This window comes from Suncus etruscus, chromosome 10 (assembly GCF_024139225.1).
Source record: "Suncus etruscus isolate mSunEtr1 chromosome 10, mSunEtr1.pri.cur, whole genome shotgun sequence".
In the NCBI taxonomy this organism is placed as follows: domain Eukaryota; kingdom Metazoa; phylum Chordata; class Mammalia; order Eulipotyphla; family Soricidae; genus Suncus; species Suncus etruscus.
In genome coordinates, this window is record NC_064857.1 from 1,649,502 (window position 1) to 1,669,783 (window position 20,282).

At 41.7% G+C, this 20,282-nt stretch overlaps 1 protein-coding gene, 1 non-coding gene and 1 pseudogene across 2 annotated transcripts in view; all 3 read right to left on the bottom strand.

Moving 5' to 3' along the window:
* TCEA1 (transcription elongation factor A1) overlaps positions 1 to 20,282 on the bottom strand; it is a 38,791-nt gene that overhangs the window by 16,657 nt on the left and 1,852 nt on the right. Inside the window, exons 2-3 of the mRNA XM_049781936.1 lie at positions 9,464 to 9,526; positions 619 to 724 (exon numbers count right to left, since the gene is read on the bottom strand). Coding sequence (XP_049637893.1) covers positions 619 to 724; positions 9,464 to 9,526 — 169 coding nt within the window. The remainder of the gene's footprint in view (positions 1 to 618; positions 725 to 9,463; positions 9,527 to 20,282) is intronic.
* On the bottom strand, positions 1,557 to 1,687 carry LOC126021187 (small nucleolar RNA SNORA51). The gene has a single exon (XR_007499792.1). It is a non-coding gene; the product is annotated as a small nucleolar RNA SNORA51 (small nucleolar RNA).
* LOC126021355 (uncharacterized) lies at positions 10,879 to 10,994 on the bottom strand (annotated as a pseudogene).

Below are 20,282 nucleotides of genomic sequence, written 5' to 3' on the forward strand. Positions count from 1 at the left end.
GGGCCAGCTTGTATCTGGCCAACCCTGATTTTGTCCCTGCTAACAAAAGTATGAACAGTCAGGAGCAGACCCTGAGCGCCACCAGGTGAAGGTACCCTGCACAAAACAGGAAAAAAAATAAAATAAAAGCAAGTTATTTTTATTACTCCTGTCTTTTCTTTGTCTTTCCATTTTTGGTTTTTGTTTTGAGTCCATACCTGACAATGCTCAGGGTAGGTGCTAAGAGTACCCAGTTCTGCATTCAGGAATTACTCCTGGTGGAGCTGGGGAGACCATGAGATGCCAGGACTCAAGCCTGGGCCAGCTATTTGCAAGGTAAGCACCCTAGCCAAAATGCTATCTCTCTAGCCCCTCCTGTAAGTCTTCAAGTAAGAAAAAATTTTTTCAAATAAGACAACCTTCCCCTTGAGGAAAAATCTTAGGGAGAAACTATAATTCCAAGTATTTAAAGTCAAAAAAGATGAATACCCTCAAGAAGGTCAAACTAATATGCCTCCCTTACTAATAAGGCACTGATTTAAACTCATCTACAGTCAAAAGAAAAAAAAAAGTACAAGCACTAAATATTTTAATAAAACAGAACATCATAAATACATACTAAAGAAAGGTCCATCATACCTAATAACTTCTTCCAGGACTTGATGAGGGACTTTGCTAAAGATGTCACTTCTTCATCTGTACTCTGCTTGCGAATGGCATTTACTGACATTCCAATTCTCGTGGACTATAAAGAAATAACAAAATTCTGTGAAAACAATTTTCCTCAGACAATTTAGCATTTCATTATCCCTTTCCCAGATTCCTGTTTCCATTTTAAGGCAGAAAGGAACCTTCATGTAAATTCTTATGATAATATATGAAAATCTTAGTGTTTTTTTTTTTTGGATTAACCAGAGAGTTTTATTTTCCATCAAAGAATATGGTGACAATGTTGGATTAAATTTTTTTCTTGGGAACATGCCAACTGAATCATTCTAAAAAAATCTCATCTTCTATGTTTCTATTTATTTAGTAAAGATAAAACAAAACAATCCAAAAGCATCTTGTATTTCTTAAAATGAAGATCAAAATTGAGTTGAGAAATAAATGTCAAGAAACTGACCATAGAACTGGACAAAGAAAATAAAAGACCATTTTAAAACATCATATTTGGACCCATCTATAGCATCGAGTCAAGGAAACCACCTGTTTGTACAATAAGTATCTCAGGAACTCAACTGTCAGAAGTAGGCTTGCAGAGCAGAAAGCTTTGCCTCTGCTTTCTGGTTATCCTAACTAGTTTCTCCATGCAGAGGCCTCCAATGGACACAGCTATTAATATACGAAAGTCTTAAGAAAAGGCACCTTCAAATCACTGCAAGAACTAACATGCCATCAAAGTAAGCTGGTAAAATAAACCACCCTTTCCACAATGGCATAATAGAAATTATGTGTATGTGTATATGCTCTTTTTATTTCTATACATATCCTGCAGAATATTAGATCAGAAAGCATTACAAATTACAAAGAGAATTTCAAGACAAATATAATCACCTATAAAAGTTTAAATAGTATATTTTTGCCCCCCAATTCACAATACAGACCAGGCAAAGGGCCTGTGTTGAGGTGTATATGGGGTGAATTTACTGTACCTCCTCTTTCTATAGTCAGTATAAAGAACACAGCCTGTGATAAGAATTGGGAGGCCTTATCATTTCTTTTTTTTTTGATATATATATATATATAAATCCTTCATCAGCGCAACATTCCCATGACCAATATCCCCAGTGTCCTTTCTCCCCACCCCACACCAGCCTGTACTCTAGACAGGCTTTCTACTTCCCTCATTCAGTCCCATTTTGTTATGATAGTTCTCAGTGTAATTATTTCTGTGACTGCACTAAATGATCCCTGTGGTGAGCTTCATGTCGGGAGCTGGACCCTTCAGTCCCCCCTCTATTTTGTCTCTGAGAATTGTTTTTATAACCAGAACTTAATCCCCAATAAATTAAAATTAAAATGGGCATCAGAATACAAATAATTTACTAAGAGTAATACTATGAGCCTAGGATAATGCTGTAAGTATCCACACTCATTCACCTTCTGCCAGTCCTTTAAGGAAAGAAGGAAGGGAGAGAGGGACGGAGGGAGGGAGGGAGGAAACCTGCCTGGCACCCTCGATTCACTAATTATAGGGCCGAAACTCTGACCCACATCAACCCCTAAGTCGGGACTATTTCCAGCAGTGATTTTCAAAATGAGCTCAGAGAACATGAAAGCTTTGGCAGTTTCTTTTTTTTTTTTTTTTTTTTTTTTTTTGGTTTTTGGGCCACACCCGGCAGTGCTCAGCGGTTACTCCTGGCTGTCTGCTCAGAAATAGCTCCTGGCAGGCACGGGGGGACCCTATGGGACACTGAGATTCGAACCAACCACCTTTGGTCCTGGATCGGCTGCTTGCAAGGCAAACGCCGCTGTGCTATCTCTCCAGGCCCTCTGGCAGTTTCTTTATGGATTATAATTTATTTAGTAAGTTCAAGTTGTTAGTAACAATTGTTCAAAATATTCTTAGTCTGGGAGAATAAAGTAACAAAAGAAAATAAAAGGAAACTCCTGCAGTAAACTTTAAGGCAGAGAAGCAAATGGATACCTAAGAATTCCTAATAAATTATTAACTTCTCAAGAAAGGGACATACTCAAGACTGAACTTTTATGTAACCACTGAGATATATGCAAGATAAATAATACATATAATCTCTTGGAAAGCTGAACAAGAACGATTCAGATTTCACAGCATAAAAATAAAGGCAATTTGGGGCCGGAGAAAACACAGCGGCCGGGCATTTGCCTTGCATGCAGAAGGATGGTGGTTCGAGTCCCATATGGACCCCGGAGCCTGCCGGGGGTGATTTCTAAGCAAAGAGCCAGGAGTAAGTCCTGAGCACTGCCAGATGTGACCCAAACCCCAAAAATAAACAAATAAATAAATAAATAAATAAAGGCGATTGCACAACTCTAAAACACTCACATGGTTTTATACTAATAAGAGAAGTTTTCGAGGCAAGAATCCACTTTTATAAAGGTATAGAAGAAAACATCTGAGTTACTAATAAAGATATGAAATTCGGTACTGAAACAGCTTGGCAAAGACTGGTGCTTCAGAGTAATGCAGAGGATACTTGGAAAACTAAAGAGTTATAGCACAGCAGTAGGGCGATTGCCTTGCATGTGGCCGACCCAGTACAGACCTGGGTTCGATTCTCAGCATCCCATATGGTCCCATATGGTCCCCTGAGCCTGCCAGGAGTGATTTCTGAGTATAGAGCCAGGAGTAACTCCTGAGTGCCCCCCCCCAAAAAAAAAACCAAACAAAAGAAAGAAAACTAAAGAATCTGATTTTCTAGGGCTAAAGTGATATGATAGTACAGTGGGTAGGACACCTGCCTTGCATGCAGTCACCCCCCAGTTTTGATCTATGGCATCCCATATGGTCAGGAGCCTGGCAGCAGTAATTCATAAGAATAAAATCAGGAGTAATCCCTAAGTACTGCTGGGTATGCCCCCCCCCCCCCAAAAAAAAAAACTCATTTCCTTTTCTTTTTTTTTTTTTTTTGGTTTTTGGGTCACACCCAGCAGTGCTCAGGAGTTACTCCTGGCTCTACACTCAGAAATCACTCCTGGCAGACTCGGGGGACCATATGGGATGCCAGGATTCGATCCATTGCATCCTTCTGCATGCAAGGCAAACGCCTTACCTCCATGCTATCTCTCCAGGCCCCATTTCCTTTTCTTTTTAATAAAATCTTTATTTAAGCACCATGATTACAAGCATGATTGTAGTTGGGTTTCATTCCCCCTTGTTTTATTAAAACAAATTAAAATAGAAAAAGACAGGCACCAATAATATGTTAATATAAGAAATTTTCTGCCTGCCCCAGAGGCAGGCAGGGGAGAGTGGGTGGTAAAGTTGAGGGCATCAGGAAGGGTGAGAGGAAACTTGACATTGGTAGAAGGAAATGAGCACTGGTGAAGGTTGTTATACAATGTATGACTGTAATTCAATCATGAGCAACTTGATCTGTGGGGAAAAAAATGTAGTATGAATGATCTTGTAACCATGGTGTTTAAAGAGAAAAAAAATTATAAGAAATTTTCTGGTCAGTAATAAAAAATGTGAGGACCAGAGCAGTGGTGCAAATGGTAGGGCGTTTGCCTTGCATGCGCTAATCTAGGACGAACTGCGGTTCAATCCCCCAGCGTCCCATATGGTCCCCCAAGCCAGGACGATTTCTGAGTGTGTGTCCAGGAGTGAGCCCTGAGCATCAGCAGGTGTGGCCCAAAAACAAAAAATAAAATAAAATAAAAAGAATAAGAAATGGGACTCCTGAGGTTAAAAAAAAATTTTTAATAAGTGAGGTATTTTTTCTTCTCTTTTTAGGATATATTTTTGGAACTGTAAAGTAAAGCAGACAAAGAAAAGATGACAAATTTATTTTATTTAGTTTTAGTCTGTATTTGTCTAAAAATGACCTAGACTCCACATTTTCCTTAATACTATAAGCTCACAGGTCCCCACACCTCACCAGGAGGGATCTCTAAGAATCGATGGGTGTAGCCCCAAGAGCAAAATCAGAGTCGGGAGACAAAGCAGAACACAGCACGGTGGGCACTTGGTGCATTGTTTGTGCACCAACAATGTAGATTCCATTCCCAGCATCCCATATGGCCCCCTGAGCCCTACTGGGAACGATCCCTAAGCGACAAGTATGCCCTCCCCAAAATCAAAGACAAAAAAGCCCTGACACTGGTACATTCTAATTTACAAAAATCAATAGTGTTTTGTGCTTTCAAGTTATGTTAGGAATTAGTAAAGGATTTTGTGTGGGGGTTTTGTTGTTAATTTTTTGCTTTGTTTTGGACCACACACACAGTAGTGTTCAAGCTACTCCTGGCAAGGTGCTTGGGGGTGGTTCCTGGCAGTTCGGAGAACACTTCTTGCAGGAATTGAGCCCGTCTTCCATATGCCAAGCTAGAGTACTTGCACTATCTCCCAGTCAGGAAAAAGACTTCATGAAAGAATACATGGCATTTCAAAATAACATGAAAGTTTTTGAAATGAACTACAAATCAAGAAATTCGAGTGGCATATTCTTTGGGGCCAGCGCAGGCACAGTGGATAGGATGTTTACCTTGTACATGGCCAACCCAGGTTCGATCCATGGGCATCCCATGTAATCCCTGGAACAGGCCAGGATGACGACTGAGCTTAGAATCAGGAGTGATCCGAGTGCCATCAGGTGTGGCCCACCCCTCACCAAAAAAGGAATTCCAGATAAGAGAAATTGCCCAGAGTTAGTTAACTGTTCTACTTAGAACAGCTGGCAAACACTTGGGCATTGCTTTGGAAAGGTGGAAAGAACATGGAGTGATTTGCCAGCTTTACCTAATCCTAATCCATGAGGGCAGAGCAGGACTGAGTACTGAGATAAATGACACTGCTGGCCCATGAGTGAGCACGGGGCTACAGTGTTGCCTTTTTGGCCAAGTAGAGTCTAGTATCACTGGTTTTAGTCCTCAAAGTCTTGCCAAAAGTGATCCTGAACCAATAACCAGGAGTAAGCCCTGAGCACCAAGAGCTGGGGCCAAAAACAAGATAATAAAAATAAACAATTCTTTTGAAGGAGTTTATGGAGTGGGACACATCCAGCAGTGTTTCCGTGCTTAGATATCACTCCTGGTGAATTTGGGAGTGATGTGGTGTTGGGGATCAAACCCTGCTTGAGCATAAACACAATCCTCTGTGCTATCACTTGGGTTCATAAAACACATTTCTTTTAAATAATAATTTTTAATTGGCTGTTGAGATAGTTATAAAAGTGATGGCTGAATTCTATTTATACAATGTTCCAATACGCAACCCTTCACCAGTGCATACTTTCTCCCCAACAATGTCTCCAGTTTTTCCTTTGCCTCCCTCCTTTCATTCCTCCTGTTTTTCCTTGTAGGCACTGGTGGTTTGCAGTATTATTCCTGAAGGGATATCCTGGATATCACTTTACCACCTTTCAGCACCCAGTTCTTGTCCAGCATGATCATTACCAGCTATCACTGTCATAGAAGCCCCTAATCGGCCCTAACTGCACCCCACGGAGAGGGGGATAAGAAGGAGAGTTAGAGAGAGAAGTGTATAAGAGGCATCATCACCAGCGATTCAGCATCAGATTCAGCATTATCACTTGAGTATCATCAAAGAACCAGCAGCAGGAACATCACCAAAGGGAGTTGGTCAGCCTGGAAGCCAGTTAGGAAGCCTGGAAAAAGCAGCTGAACGGGAAACAGAGGCCAAGAGAGCCAGAAGGAGTAGAGAAGTAGCTGCTAGGAAAAGGCTTAGTAGGAGGCCATGAGAGGAGGTGTACATGGCGGTAGGGACAGTGAAATAAAGCTGGCTGTCTCCTGGAATTTAAAGAAAAAAATTTGAGCCTAACCCTAATCCTCACACACACTCACACACCTCTTTGTTGCAAGTGTCCTATCATGGACTAGTTCTCCCAGCCCTCTCTATTGTCTTTGGGTATGAACTAGTTCTCCCAGCACTCTCTATTGTCTTTGGGTATTATTTCAATACTCTATTTTTATATCCCACAAATGAGAAAACGCAATTCTTAATTCCAAACGTATGATAGGAACCCACCTCAGTGGTAAAAGGTGCACAATTAGGTTTGATCCTTGGGTCACAAGTACCAAGTACCAATGGCTCTGCTATCTAGGAAGCTTGGCACAATATCAGAATGTGTGACACCCTCCCACCCACCCCAGCAAGCAGCACAGCCAGAAGCGCAAGTCTCCAGCAAGAAGATGCAAGCAACACAGTGAGGCCCAGAGGGAACTGTGTGCATAAGCACCTTGACTGAGCAATATGCCAGCCCGAGTGCAAATCCTCAGTAAGCACTGTGGTCAAGTGTGTGAGCATCACAACTGTGTGTGTATATGTATGTGTGTGTAGCTCATGACCAAGAATCAGCAGCTTTTCTAGCAAATCAACACTAGAAAAACTCTGACTACAATGAAGTTACTCACCACATAGGCATGACCTTATCCTAGCAGGCTTATCTGAAGAAAATTTTGTCAAGGAGCTGGAGCAATAGCAGGCAGGTATGTTTACCTTACACATAGCTAACCTGGGTTGGATCCCCTCCAGCCCCCTGTATGATCCCCAAGTGCATTTGAGTGATCCCTGAGTGCAAAGGCAGGAGTAAGTCCTGAGCACCATAAGTATGACCCAAATGTTAAAAGAAAAAGGCAAAAACAACACAGTAATCTCAATATTTGAATGTACAGAAATGATTGTGGGCATGGTTATAAGGATGGGGTCAAAATATTTTAGCATAGTTTTGCTTATTATGCTTTATTCTTTGGAAAGTGTATCTATATAAACATTTAAGTTTCGGGCCGGAGAGATAGCATGGAGGTAAGGTGTTTTGCCTTTCGTGCAGAAGGACGGTAGTTCGAATCCCGGCACCCCATATGGTCCCCTGTGCCTGCCAGGGACAATTTCTGAGCATAGAGCCAGGAATAAGCCACTGAGCGCTGCCAGGTGTGACCCAAAAACCAAAAAAACCAAAAAACAAAACAAAAAACAAAACAACACATTTAAGTTTCCATTAGGGTGGCATTAAAAAGATGAGTACAGTTGAACATTTCCCCCTCACTGAGTAAAGGTTTTGCACTACTCTATTTGATACCACTTGTCAGGTTATTTTTGGTACAGGACCGCTGCAATGCTTTACATATGAAGCAGTGGTAACAGTATTCTATTTTCAGATATTGGGGGAAAGTTAAAGAGAAAAAAACTTCTGCAGACACAAACAGAGAGCTATAACTGCCCAGGTAGAAATCTTTTTTGGCATTAATTTGTCCTAAGTAGGACTGGTAGAAACATCAAGCTGACTTTTTTGGCAACACCAGCAGTCCTGATGGCTTACTCCTGGCTTTGTGCTCAGGATCACACCTGGAAATAGGGAGCAGGCGGAATACGTACTGCTGGAATGGAAAACACCTAATCCACTGTCCTGCCTCTTGACCCACTAAACTGAGTCTTAAAATATGAATATGTTCCTAGAATGTGAAGAGAGGGTTAAGAAGGGTTTCGCAGCTGATAGAATAGTAGTGTCCATACTAAGTTCAGGGATAGGAAGGACAGGCCAGATACATGCAATCTTGAGAATAGTCTTTTAGGAAAGGCAGCTCAGGAGGATGCATACATGACCAGATTTGTGTGAGAAAGAAAGGAGGCTAAAAACAGGGTGTGATTTCCCATGAAACAAAGGGAAATAAATGTCTGGTAGGTAGCTGAGTTTATCTTTGATCAGTGCTGTCAAAAGTGGAAAATAGCTTTCTGCAGAGATGAGTATGTTCTCTGTTGTTTATCATGACAGCTGCTTACTACAGCAGCTGATGGCACTTGAACTGTGGCTGGGAAAACCAAATGTTTTATTTTGTTTGATTTTAAAGTATTTCAGGGTCTGGATAAATAGTACAACAGATAAGACACTTGCCTTCAACACAGTCAAGCCAAGTTTGAACCCTAGCATCACATATAGTCCCCAAACACCAAGCCAGGAGTAAACCCTGAGCATAATCTTGCACAATCAAAAAAAGTGTTTTAGAAATAATTAGGATTTAATTTAAAAGTCATTTGTGTAAAAGACTCGGGAAAATAGGATAAAAAAAGATATGGGGGTGGAGCAAAAGAAAATAGCACAGCAGTAGGGCATCTGTTTGCTTTGCATGCAGACGGCCCAAGATGGACCTGGATCCAATCCCCAGCATTCCATATGGTCCCCAGAGACTGCCAGGAGTGATTTCTGAGCACAGAGCCAGGAGTAACTCCTGAGTACCTTCAGTGTGGTCAAAAAAAAAAATAGTATTTGGGAGCCAGTATTACAGGGACAGATAAGTTATCCAGGAAGAAAGGTAAGCGGTGTAAGAATAGCAAACTGGTTAGGTTAGATCAAGTGAACCAAGAGTCACAATTAGATAAAAGTATGCAAAGTCCAGACCTCCCTTCACAGTGAGGTTTTATTCCCACTGCCAACCTTGAAGGTTCAGTATTGATTTATCAAGGAAGATATCCCTGTTCCAGAAAAGCAACCTCAAGAGTGTTGATATAGCTCACTATCTGGGGGGGGGGGGGGGGGAAGGGCAGGGGCCAGGGTGACAGCACAGCAGGTAAAGAAAGCATTTGCCTTACATGAGGTTGTCTCAAATTCTATCCTTAGCACCACACAGTCCCTGCGGAGTGCCAGGAGTAATTCCTGAGTGCAGAATCAAGTATAATCCCTGACCATCACTAGGTATGGCACAAAAACAAAAGAAAGCCAATAATGGTTCACATCATAGAACAAAACACAAATATTCTATTGATATCGAAGATAATTTAATACTTTTGACAATTACTTATTCAAAAAATGTCTATATAAGCACATACCTGCAATAATTCCAGGGTCATGGGAATATTCTTAAGCTCCTTCAACAAATCCAGTGCCCCAGCCTAGAAAACAAAATAATTTCTTATTGAATTTCCTAAATTAGAAAATCAAGCCTAAGATTTAAATTTATACTTTTCTGTTGACTACTCACAATGGTTAACTTATTTATGTTAAGAGCAATGGTAGAGATACAAAGACATACAGGAATGAGCACTGGCAAAACTTGTACTTGCAAGTACATAAACACATAGCTATCCACACTTTAGAAACAGTTCTTTCCAGAAGGAAATGCAACTTATCGTAGGACCATGAAAACTACTCACTGGGTTATGACCTATACTAATTCTTAGTTCGTGAAAGGTTTATTTTAAATGCTAATTTGTTTAGATGTTTCCTGAGTCACAATGAAAAGTGGTATAGGTGATGGTATAACGTTTTCCAAGTTTCAGAGAGCCCCAAAGCACCACTATTAATAGGCCCAAAATATTTACATTAAGCTCATAAACCATTCATTTTCCATCTAGATATAAAGATGCCCATGTAGATGATAAAGAGGGATCAAAATAATTCTTTACAGAAGAACTATAATGTACATTTTAAAGGGAAAAGCAATAGCACCACCTACAGCTTGTGGCAGATACTCCAAACAATATTCAACTAAATTATCATATTCCACCTATTCTTGCATTTCCTGGCTCAATTCTCAGCATCACATACAGTCTCCCAAGTTTCACTAGGAGCAATCCCAGAATGTAGAGCAAAGATTAAGCCCTGAGCAGTTCTAGGTATGTCCCTCAAAAAAGGCAGAGAAAGAGAGAGGGGGGAGGGAGGGAAGAAGGAAGAGAAGAAAAGAAAGTTGACTTTAACTAAAACAAAAATTTAAAATTTAAATTAACATTACATTTGGCTGCCACATATAAAACCATATTAACTTTCTGACTTCAGAAGTATTTTAACCAGGTATTCATAAATACCGTATTTTCCGGCATATAAGGCGACTTTTGAAACAAACAAAAAAAGTCAACCGAAAATCGGGGGTCGTCTTATACACCGAGTATATCCCGAAAAATATTTCACTATGCCGCTAAACGAAAATTGTCTGAATATGGCCACAAAACGAATTTTCCAACTCGATCCTGCACCAACCACTGCCAGGCTGCTCGGACCGCCTCCCTGACTCAGCCAATCCAAGCAGGCTTTTATGCATGCAAATTAGACAATGTTCTGGACCCGAATCTACACTGTTAAAAGCCTGCTCAGAGTGGCCAGAGTCAGAGAGGAAGTCTATCACAGTAGAACCTTTGGACCTTTGCTTGTTGGGATTGGCTCACTGTGGGACATACAGTTGCAGCACAGGAACGTTCTGTCTGATATAGCGAATAGAGGCCTAAACCTAGGTTTTAACTGCAAAATTAGGGGGTCGTCTTATACGGCGGCAAATACGGTACTTAAATTGAAGGAAAATCATGAAAAAGGTTATAATAATAAATTTTACTACACTTGATCTTAGCCAAAAGGCCGAGAAGCGATAATAATAATAAATTTTAACCTCAAAACTCAGAAGTCTTTTCTGATGTTAAAATTGTATAGGGTGGTAGCCAGAGCACAATGTACACGGATGGACAAAAGGTTCCATCCCTGGCACCACATACAGTTCCCCGAGTCCCATCAGAAGTGATCCTTGAGCACAGAGCCAGGAGTAAGCAAGCACTCGGCCCAGACGTGTGCAAAACACGAATGATAAGGTTTTTTCAAAGACGTTGGCAATGTGGCATATGGTTTTAAGTTTTTTTCTAAGTAGCGGCAATAGATTTGCATTCATTTCATCACACTTACTCTTTGCTAAAACTACTCTCAGAGAGGCTATGGAATGAAGAAAACATTGAATACTATTTATGAAACAAAGCTAGGATCTTTTCCACGTTTGCACTAAAACAAAATTATGTTCCCATCTCGGTGATTTGGGTATGTCTAGTCTGAGGGGAAATTTGTGCTGAAGGTGCTTTCTCCATTCCTATGTATGATGGACTGGGAAGGGGCAGGGGTGTGAAAACATGGCTGGAGAACTAGTACAGGGATTATGGTGCTTACTGTGCACCCCTGGCTAGATACTCCATATGGTTCCTGGAGTCCTTCAAGAGTGATCCCTGAGAACAGAGCAAGGAGTCAGCCCTGAACACCACCAGGTATGGCCCCCAAACAAAAGAGAACTAATGATCAATGAACATAGTTCTTAAAAACAAAAATCAGGTTCCACAGTGCCGGTGTGGATGTGGGACTCTCATTCACTGCTGGTGGGAATGCCAACTAGTCCAGCCTTTTTGAAAACAGTGTGACTATTCCTCAATAATCTAGAAATTGAGTTTCCATGTGAGTCAGCAATTCCACTCCTAGGAATATACCCTAGAACCCCAAATACCATGAAGAAAAGTCCTCTGCAATCCTATGTTCATCACAGCACTATTTACAATTGCTGAATATGGAAACAACCAAGTGAAAAACAAATGAGAGGCTAAAAAAACTATGGTATTTTATACACTGGAATAATATGTAACGGAAAATGGGAGTCAAAATTGGCTTAAACATGGGATAATTATGGACATTATTATGCTGAGAGAAATGAGGCAGAGGGAGAGAGGGATACTGAATAATCTCACCCATTTATGAACTATAAGAAAAGTAAAAGACAGAATGGCAATAATAACCAGAGACAACAGAGATGAGGGCCAGGAGGACACGGCAGGAAGCTTGGGGGCCGGAGAGATAGCATGGAGGTAAGGCGTTTGCCTTTCATGCAGAAGGTCCCGGCATCCCATATGGTCCCCTGTGCCTGCCAGGGGCGATTTCTGAGCATGGAGCCAGGAGTAACCCCTGAGTGGTGCCGGGTGTGACCCAAAAAGCAAAAAAGCAAAAAAAAAAAAAAAGAAAGAAATGATACTTGGACCTTATTACTTTGGACAAGCACTAGGTGCTGAAAGGAGGTAAGAGGCATGTTATGGTACCCCCTTTATTAACAATAGTGCAAACCAGTGTCAAAAAGAAGAGAGAGGGAAAGGAGAGAGAAAGAGAGAAAGAGAGGGGGAGAGAGGGGAAGAAAGGGGAGAGAGAGAGAGAGAGAGAGAGAGAGAGAGAGAGAGAGAGAGAGAGAGAGAGAGAGCACCTGCAAAATGTCTGTCCTAGAAACAGGGCGGGGGTGGGTGGGAGGGAAACTAGGGACACGGGTGCATTGGTGGTGGAAAAAGTGCACTGACGAAAGGTGGTGTATATTCTATGATTGAAATTCAATTAAGAACAAATTTGTAACCAGGTGGGGCCAGAACGATACATAGCAGCACAATGACAGGGTGTTTGCCTTGCACACACTGCAGACCCAGAATGGACCCAGGATCCATCCATTCCCGGTATCCCAGATGGTTCCCCACACTTGCCAAGAGCGATTTCTGAGCACAGAGCCAGGAATAAACCCTGAGTGGCTGTGGGTGTGGCTCAAAAACCAACCAAACAAACAAACAAAAAAATCAAATAAAATACCTAGGGAAAAGAAATCAGGAACAAGAGATTACAGCAGGGAAGATAGCTGCCTTGTACTCAATCGGGGTTAGATCCCCAGCACCACATATAGTCAGTCCCCTGAGAACCACCTAAAAGTGATCCCTCAGTATAGAACCAAAAGTAAACTCTAAGAAGTGTGACCAGGAAAAAATTAGAAGTAGGAAAAAAAAATACATGAAATCGGTGACAAAACCTTTAATTACTACCTGTCAAGCTATGTTATAACTATGTTATTCTTTTATATCCTTTCATTTTCCTAATAATCTTTGTAGAAGCAGATAATCTTATAATCCCATTTTACAGATGTAGAAACTCAGTCTAGATAAATTTAGAAACTTGTGTCAGGTCACATGATTACTAACTAGGAAAAGTGCCACTGTCCTGTCAAATCACGTTCTATTGCCTCTGGACAACAACTCAAGGCCAAGTTCTTTGTGCCGAGGATAAAGCAAGGAAACAAAACAGAGAAATTCTGACTTCAGGGAATCTAAAATGAATACAAATATTTGAGTCATCAAATTCAATCTCAATCGGAAACTCCGTAAAGAAAAATGAGTTGAGATGCTCAGGGTCACAGCGATGACAGCCACTCAGAACTTTCCTGAATCCTCTTATCTCTCAGTGGCCTCCGCAGGTTAAAAGCATGACCCAACAGGCAACTCCATTCCCCCTTTCTCAGCCATCACCAGCCTCTCAAGGCGATGTCAGTTTGATTGCAGCATCTATTGCAGACAATGATGCAAGAGAAAGAAAGTCCACGGTAACTTCCAGTGTCAAATTGAGTTCACAGTACTTGTTGGAAAATAAACAACTCCGAGGCTACTTGATTACATGGCCAGCCCTAACCCTCTATGTCAATGGCAATAAGTACTTTCACAAATTATCCAAATCTGCATTCAAGCTGGTACAGAGCTCCTATATCCTCAAGAATACATAGAATCTCATTTTACACCTGCCTCACTTAAGTTTTACATTCAAATCAATGCCCTATCATTTCCTAAATTATATACATAATATCTGGGCACAATGAAGTGCACAGGCATTGCAATCACCCACCCCAATGATCACAACAGTATAGGGAATAAAAAGAGAAAAAATATGTGGAAATTTTATTTGTAATTTAAGTTAAGGCTCTGTAGGGAATAAAGAAACTTTCAAGTTTCAACTCTCCAACTCCCTCATGGGTTAGCATAAGACACCAACTGTCAGTAACCTTTTGAATGAAGTACAAAACATTTGAATGTACAAATGTTTGTATGAAAAACCCTTACACGGGGGGCCGGAGAGAAAGCATGGAGGCAGGGCATTTGCCTTGCATGCAGAAGGACCGTGGTTCGAATCCAGGCATCCCATATGGTGCCCTGAGCCTGCCAGGAGCGATTTCTGAGCATAGAGCCAGGAGTAACCCCCCTGAACACTGCTGGGGTGTGACCCCACCCCAAAAAGACAAAAGACCTTAACATCACTGGTAAGTGATAAAAAAAAGTGATGAACTATTTCTACCACGACAATTCTCAAACAGCAAAAAAGTCACTTCAAAGTAAGGCATGTAAATCCAATCAACTCAAACACTTTAAAGAAAACACTAGCACAGCCAATCCAGTACGAACTGTGGTTGAATACCAGCATCCCTAATGGCCCCCAGAGCCGATAGGAGCAATTTCTGAGTGCAGAGCCAGGAGTAACCCTGAATGCTGCTGGGGGTGAGGGAGGGAGGGAGGGAGGGAGGAAGGAAGGAAGGAAGGAAGGAAGGAAGGAAGGAAGGAAGGAAGGAAGGAAGGAAGGAAGGAAGGAAGGAAGGAAGGAAGGAAGGAAGGAAGAGGAAACACTACTATAGTGGATAGGGTGTTTTGCCTTGCAGCATGCACCTGATCCAGGAGTAATTTCTGAGCTCAGGGCCAGGAGTAACCACTTCACTGCAGAGTGTGGCCCCAAAACAAAACAAAAACTCCAGAGTTATAACCAGATACATTATATCGCAACACCATACATTACTAAGTATACTTTTACTTATTAACTCATTTATAGTTTTTGTACATCAAAAGCATACTTAAAATTTTTTATTTCATCAAAGTCAGAGAGATGGTTTAAAAGGGGAGTACAAACCTGAATGTGAGGTCCCTGCATCTGAATCTGTCACCACATAACCATGTGGACAGTTAGAAGTGATCCCCAAGCCACAATGGATATACCGTACTTTTTGCTCTATAAGACACACCTGACCATAAGATGTACAGTTTTTAGACAAGGAAAACAAGAAAAAAAATATTCTAAAGCAAATGGTGCAACGCGAGACACCGTTAGGAGATAACAAACAGCCTATGAGGCCGAAATGTTTACAATATGCAGGTGCACAGCTACTTTAATACAGTTACCTAACTATTTTTACATCAAAAAATTAAAAAAAAAATTAAATAGTTTTTCATAGAGGGGGAAATAATGGAGAGTACCAAGACCAAACAGTTGTATGATAACTAAATAGTAAGCTAGACACAGAGACCACTTATAGGATTAGCCCAGTGGGTGAGGGAGGGGGATATGGGATGCAAGATGGGAAGGCGGGAGAGGGAGGACAACTTTGGTGATGGGAATGCCCCTGACTTAATGTTAATATGTACCTAAAATATTACCGTGAAAGATATGTAAGCCACTTTGGTCAAAATAAAAATAAAGGGCCGGAAAGATAGCATGGAGGTAAGGCGTTTGCCTTTCATGCAGGAGGTCATCAGTTCGAATCCCGGCGTCCCATATGGTCCCCCGTGCCTGCCAGGAGCAATTTCTGAGCCTGGAGCCAGGAATAACCCCTGAGCACTGCCGGGTGTGACCCAAAAACCAAAATAAATAAATAAATAAATAAAGTTTTTCGTTAATATAAAATAAGTCACAACAGCGATCAAACAGTCTTAAACAAAAACTCTACTTATGTGACAGTAAAAGTGCGTTGACCCGATTGCTCCTACTATGTGGTATGTCTACGCAATAAAGAGGGCGTAATACTACGGATGTCCGACGGTCAGTATACACTCTCCCCCCTGCACTCAGGCTTCGGATCCGGGTGGCATTTGCTCCATAAGACAGACATTTTCCCCCATGTGGGGGTGTGTGTGTGTGTGCGTCTTATGATACGAAGAAGTATAGTAGCACCAAAACAAAATTTAAAATTGGTGCTTTGAAAGACATTCTTCAAAGCATTGAAGAGGGAGGACCCAGAGAAAGGAAAGCAATAATATGCAAATCCTAAAGATAGATTCTAATGACAATACCAGTAGTCCCAAAAAGGGCAAAGGATAAGAGTAGGCATGTTCCTACAAGTGGTCAAGAATCAAAGAAACAGTGCTCACTGCTCAGAGAAGCACACTAGCAAATCCACAAGGGGCTTCACGATGGGCTTTCAGCTTTTTGAAACAGAGAATGTCAAGAGGCACCAGAGATGGAGCAGTGGGTAAAGAGCTCGTCGTGCCCATGACGACCCTGGTACAATCACTGCATCTCCTGTGGTCCCCTGGAACACCGCAGGAGTGATGGATGATCTCTGAGTGCGCTCTAGAGTCAGAAGCTGCACAAGCACAGAATGACAAGACTGTGATGAAGACATCTCAATAAGGAACATCAAGTCAATACAAAACAGTGCAGACACTTTGAAAACCAGTCCGATAGTTCCTTCAGAGCATTCTGGACAGAGGATAGAGCAATAGCACAGCAACAGATGCTGGTCTTGCCAAGTTCAATCCGGTGTCCCAGAAGGTCTCTCATCCCTGAGCTCAGAGTCCGGAGTAAGCTCTGAGCATCACTGGGCGTGTGTGTGCTCAGAAAGGGAACAAGGGAGGGGTGGGGGGCAGAGCGATAGCACAGGGGTACAGTGTTTGCTTTTCAAGTAGCAGATCCGGGACAGACCCGGGTTCGACCCCCAGCATCCCATATGGTCCCCTTAGCCAGCCAGCAGCGATTTCTGAGCGCAGAGCCAGGACTAACCCCTGAATGCAGCCGGTTGTGGACCCCAAAAAAAGACAAGTAAAAAAAAAAAAAGTGGGGCCAGAGTGATAACACCATTGGTAGAGCGTTTGCCTTGCCTGTGTCCGAGCCAAGTCTGATCCCCAGCATCCCCCAAATGATCCCTTGAGCTGGCCAGGGGTAATTTCTGAGCGCAGAGCCAGGAGTAACCCCTAAGTGCTGCTGGCTGTGGCCCAAAAAGAAACGAAGAAAGGAAGAAAAAGGATCGAAGAAATGACACATTCTCTCACAGGGAAGCCTCTTCAACACTCGTGAAAGCAGCAGGTCACAAAAGACTACAAATCACTGAATTCTATTTTATAAACTGTCCCTAGGAGGCAAATCCAAAGATGGTTTGCTGGGCACGAAGTTATGGACATGGTGGCTATTCAACAAGTACAGGTTTCTTTTCACGATAATAAAAATGTTCTAATATTTGTGGTAAAAGTAAAAGAAAGTGGATATACTGAAAATCATGTAACTGCATACTTTAAAGGGTAAATTTTGTCATCTGTCTTCAATAAAGCTTTCATACATGTGGTTATCTAGCCTTGAATAAAAAAGATTTTTGTCCAACCCAGACACTATGATATTAAAAATTAACTTCTTATATCCTAGCTCCCATGAAGTTTTGTTGTTGTTGTTGTTGTTGCTTTTAGACCAACCTGACTGTGCTCGGGCCTTACTCCTGGTGGGGTTTGGAGGATCCTAAGCATGCCGGGGATTGAAGCTAACTCTGCTACTGGCTACTGCTCCAGCCCCAGGAAGTTTTGACATTTATTTCAATATTCTCCTTGCAGGAGTAACCCGAGTGTCACTGAGTGTGGCCCAAAAACCAAAACCAAAACCAAAACAAAATTTTTGCAATTTAGTTCTAGTTTGCCTGGGCCTTTAATGAAAAAAGAAAACCTGAATACTACTCATAGAGTCCACAAACTTGAAAGTTCTTACACCATTCCAGGATCAGATCCTTTACAATCTAGATCTTTTTGATTACCTAATCTTTACTTACTGATAAATTTTGAAGAAAGATGTTAGTGATGTGAAAGAACAAGCCTAAAATGACATGGCTAAAATCTGAAGAGCTAGGATTTCAGCCTGTGTTAAGGGTCAGACTTGTTTACATCAAATCAGGATGGCAATATAAAAGCCAAAAATCTAACACAAGGGCCAGAGAGATATCACAGTGGAAGGACATTTGCTGTGCACGTAGCGGATCCAGAATGGCCAGCTGTTTGAATCCTGGCAACCCATATGGTCCCAGAGCCTGCCAGGAGTGATTTCTGAACGCAGAGCCAGGAGCAACCCATGAGCGCCGCTGGATGTAACCCAAAAATAAAACAAAACAAAACAAAACAAAACAAAAAATCTAACATAGCAGTCTGTTGTTTTTGTAAAACTGCTGATCCTCTTTAAAACACGGGTCAATATTCCATACCACTCTAGTAAGACTGCATACTTAGGAAAGTCATTTGCCCCAAACAGCAAATATGCTCTAGTCTTTCAATCAATTAATGATACTTATGTAAGGTTCAGAACAGATGAATGGGTGTTCTAGAACAGGGGTCTCAAACTCAATTTACCTGGGGCCGCAGGAGGCAAAGTCGGGTTGAGGCAGGGCCGCATAAGGGATTTCACAAAAAAGTCCTCAAACGTCATTATTAACAGTTTTAATTATTTCTTCTGAACATGAATAGAACATTGAGTGAAATCATGAACAGTTCTTCTGAATATGGCATCTTTTGCCTATTCCTTGCTGCCAGAGCCTTGACAGCGCTTCTTCTCACAAATCTGAACCACATTTGGCTTTAGAGAGGAAGCAGTTGAGACCCTCCGTATGGCTTGAAGATGATCATCATTAAGTCTACACCTGTACTTTGACTTATTGAAGTTCAATGTGGAGAATAACTTTTCACACAAATGTGCTCCCAAAAGACACATGGTGCGCTTGAACATTCGGGAAAGCTCAGGGAAGCTGGGGGGCAATTCTCTCAAAAATTGCCCATGCATGTCTGCTTTTCCACTAATCTCCCTGAACTTGGCTTTGAGATCAGAGTTGCATTGCAGGTCAATGAGCTCCATTTGAAGCATAGGAGGGGCATCTTGCACATCAAAGGAAAAGGGGTCCACACAAATTTGGAAAGTGGCTCTGTGCTTTTTGAAGTCTGCAAATCTGTGATCAAATTCCTTCTCTAGCTTAAAAATAGCATCAACATGTTTCTCACCACTGAATGGTATGCCTGCATCCATAAGTTCCCTGCATGCTGGGAAATGGCAAAGGTTTGTCTGAGAGAGCTGGGATTTCCAAAGCGCAAGTTTTGTGGAGAATGCTCCCACGTTGTCATAGGCAGCACTGATAAGCTGCCCCAGCCTTGTAACATCTTGTTTAGTACATTCAGCTTATGTGTGATGCCAACAAGAAAAGCTAAGTCCATGAGCCATTTGTGATCACTCAACTCAGAAACAGCATTCCCATCCTTCTCCATGAAGGCTTTCACTTCTTCTCTCAACTCAAAAAATCTTTTCAGAACATTTCCCCTGCTGAGCCAACATACCTCGGTGAAATAAAGCACATCTCCATTTCCTCTAAAAAAGCACGGAACCTCCTGTGCTTTAAGCCCCTGGATCTGATTTGGTTGATGCATTTCACAACAACAGACATCACATTGTCACACGGCAGACATTCACTGCAAAGGGCCTGCTGATGGATAATGCAGTGAAGAGCAATGACCTTCTCTACACCCTCCTCTTCAAGTTTTTTTTTTGAACAAGTGCCACCAGTCCATTTTTCCTCCCTGTCATGGATGGCACTCCATCGGTTATTATTCCAACAAACCTCTTCCATGGCAAACCTGCATTCTCAATGGCATCACACAGATGCCGAAATATCCCATTAGCGGTGGTCTGGCAATGCATTGGAATTATTGTGAGCAGCTCCTCTGGCAATTCAAAATTGCAATCAACACCACGGACATCAATTGTGAGCTGTGCAGTGTCTGTTCTATCTGTGCCCTCATCAAGAGCAACTGAGTATGCATCACAACATTTGGCTTTCTCACACAGTTGATGATAAATGTCACTTGACATGTCAGAAATGTGCTCTCCCAACAGTGTTGGCAGAAAGGCTGATTTTTGCTAAACTGACCTTTCTTTTCTGGACAGATAATACTTGCAGCCTGTAACATGCATTTTTTTTTTTTAACAAAGTCTCCTTCTGTGAATGGTTTCCCTGCCTTAGCAATCATCTCACTAACCATGTAACTAGCTTCAACTGAT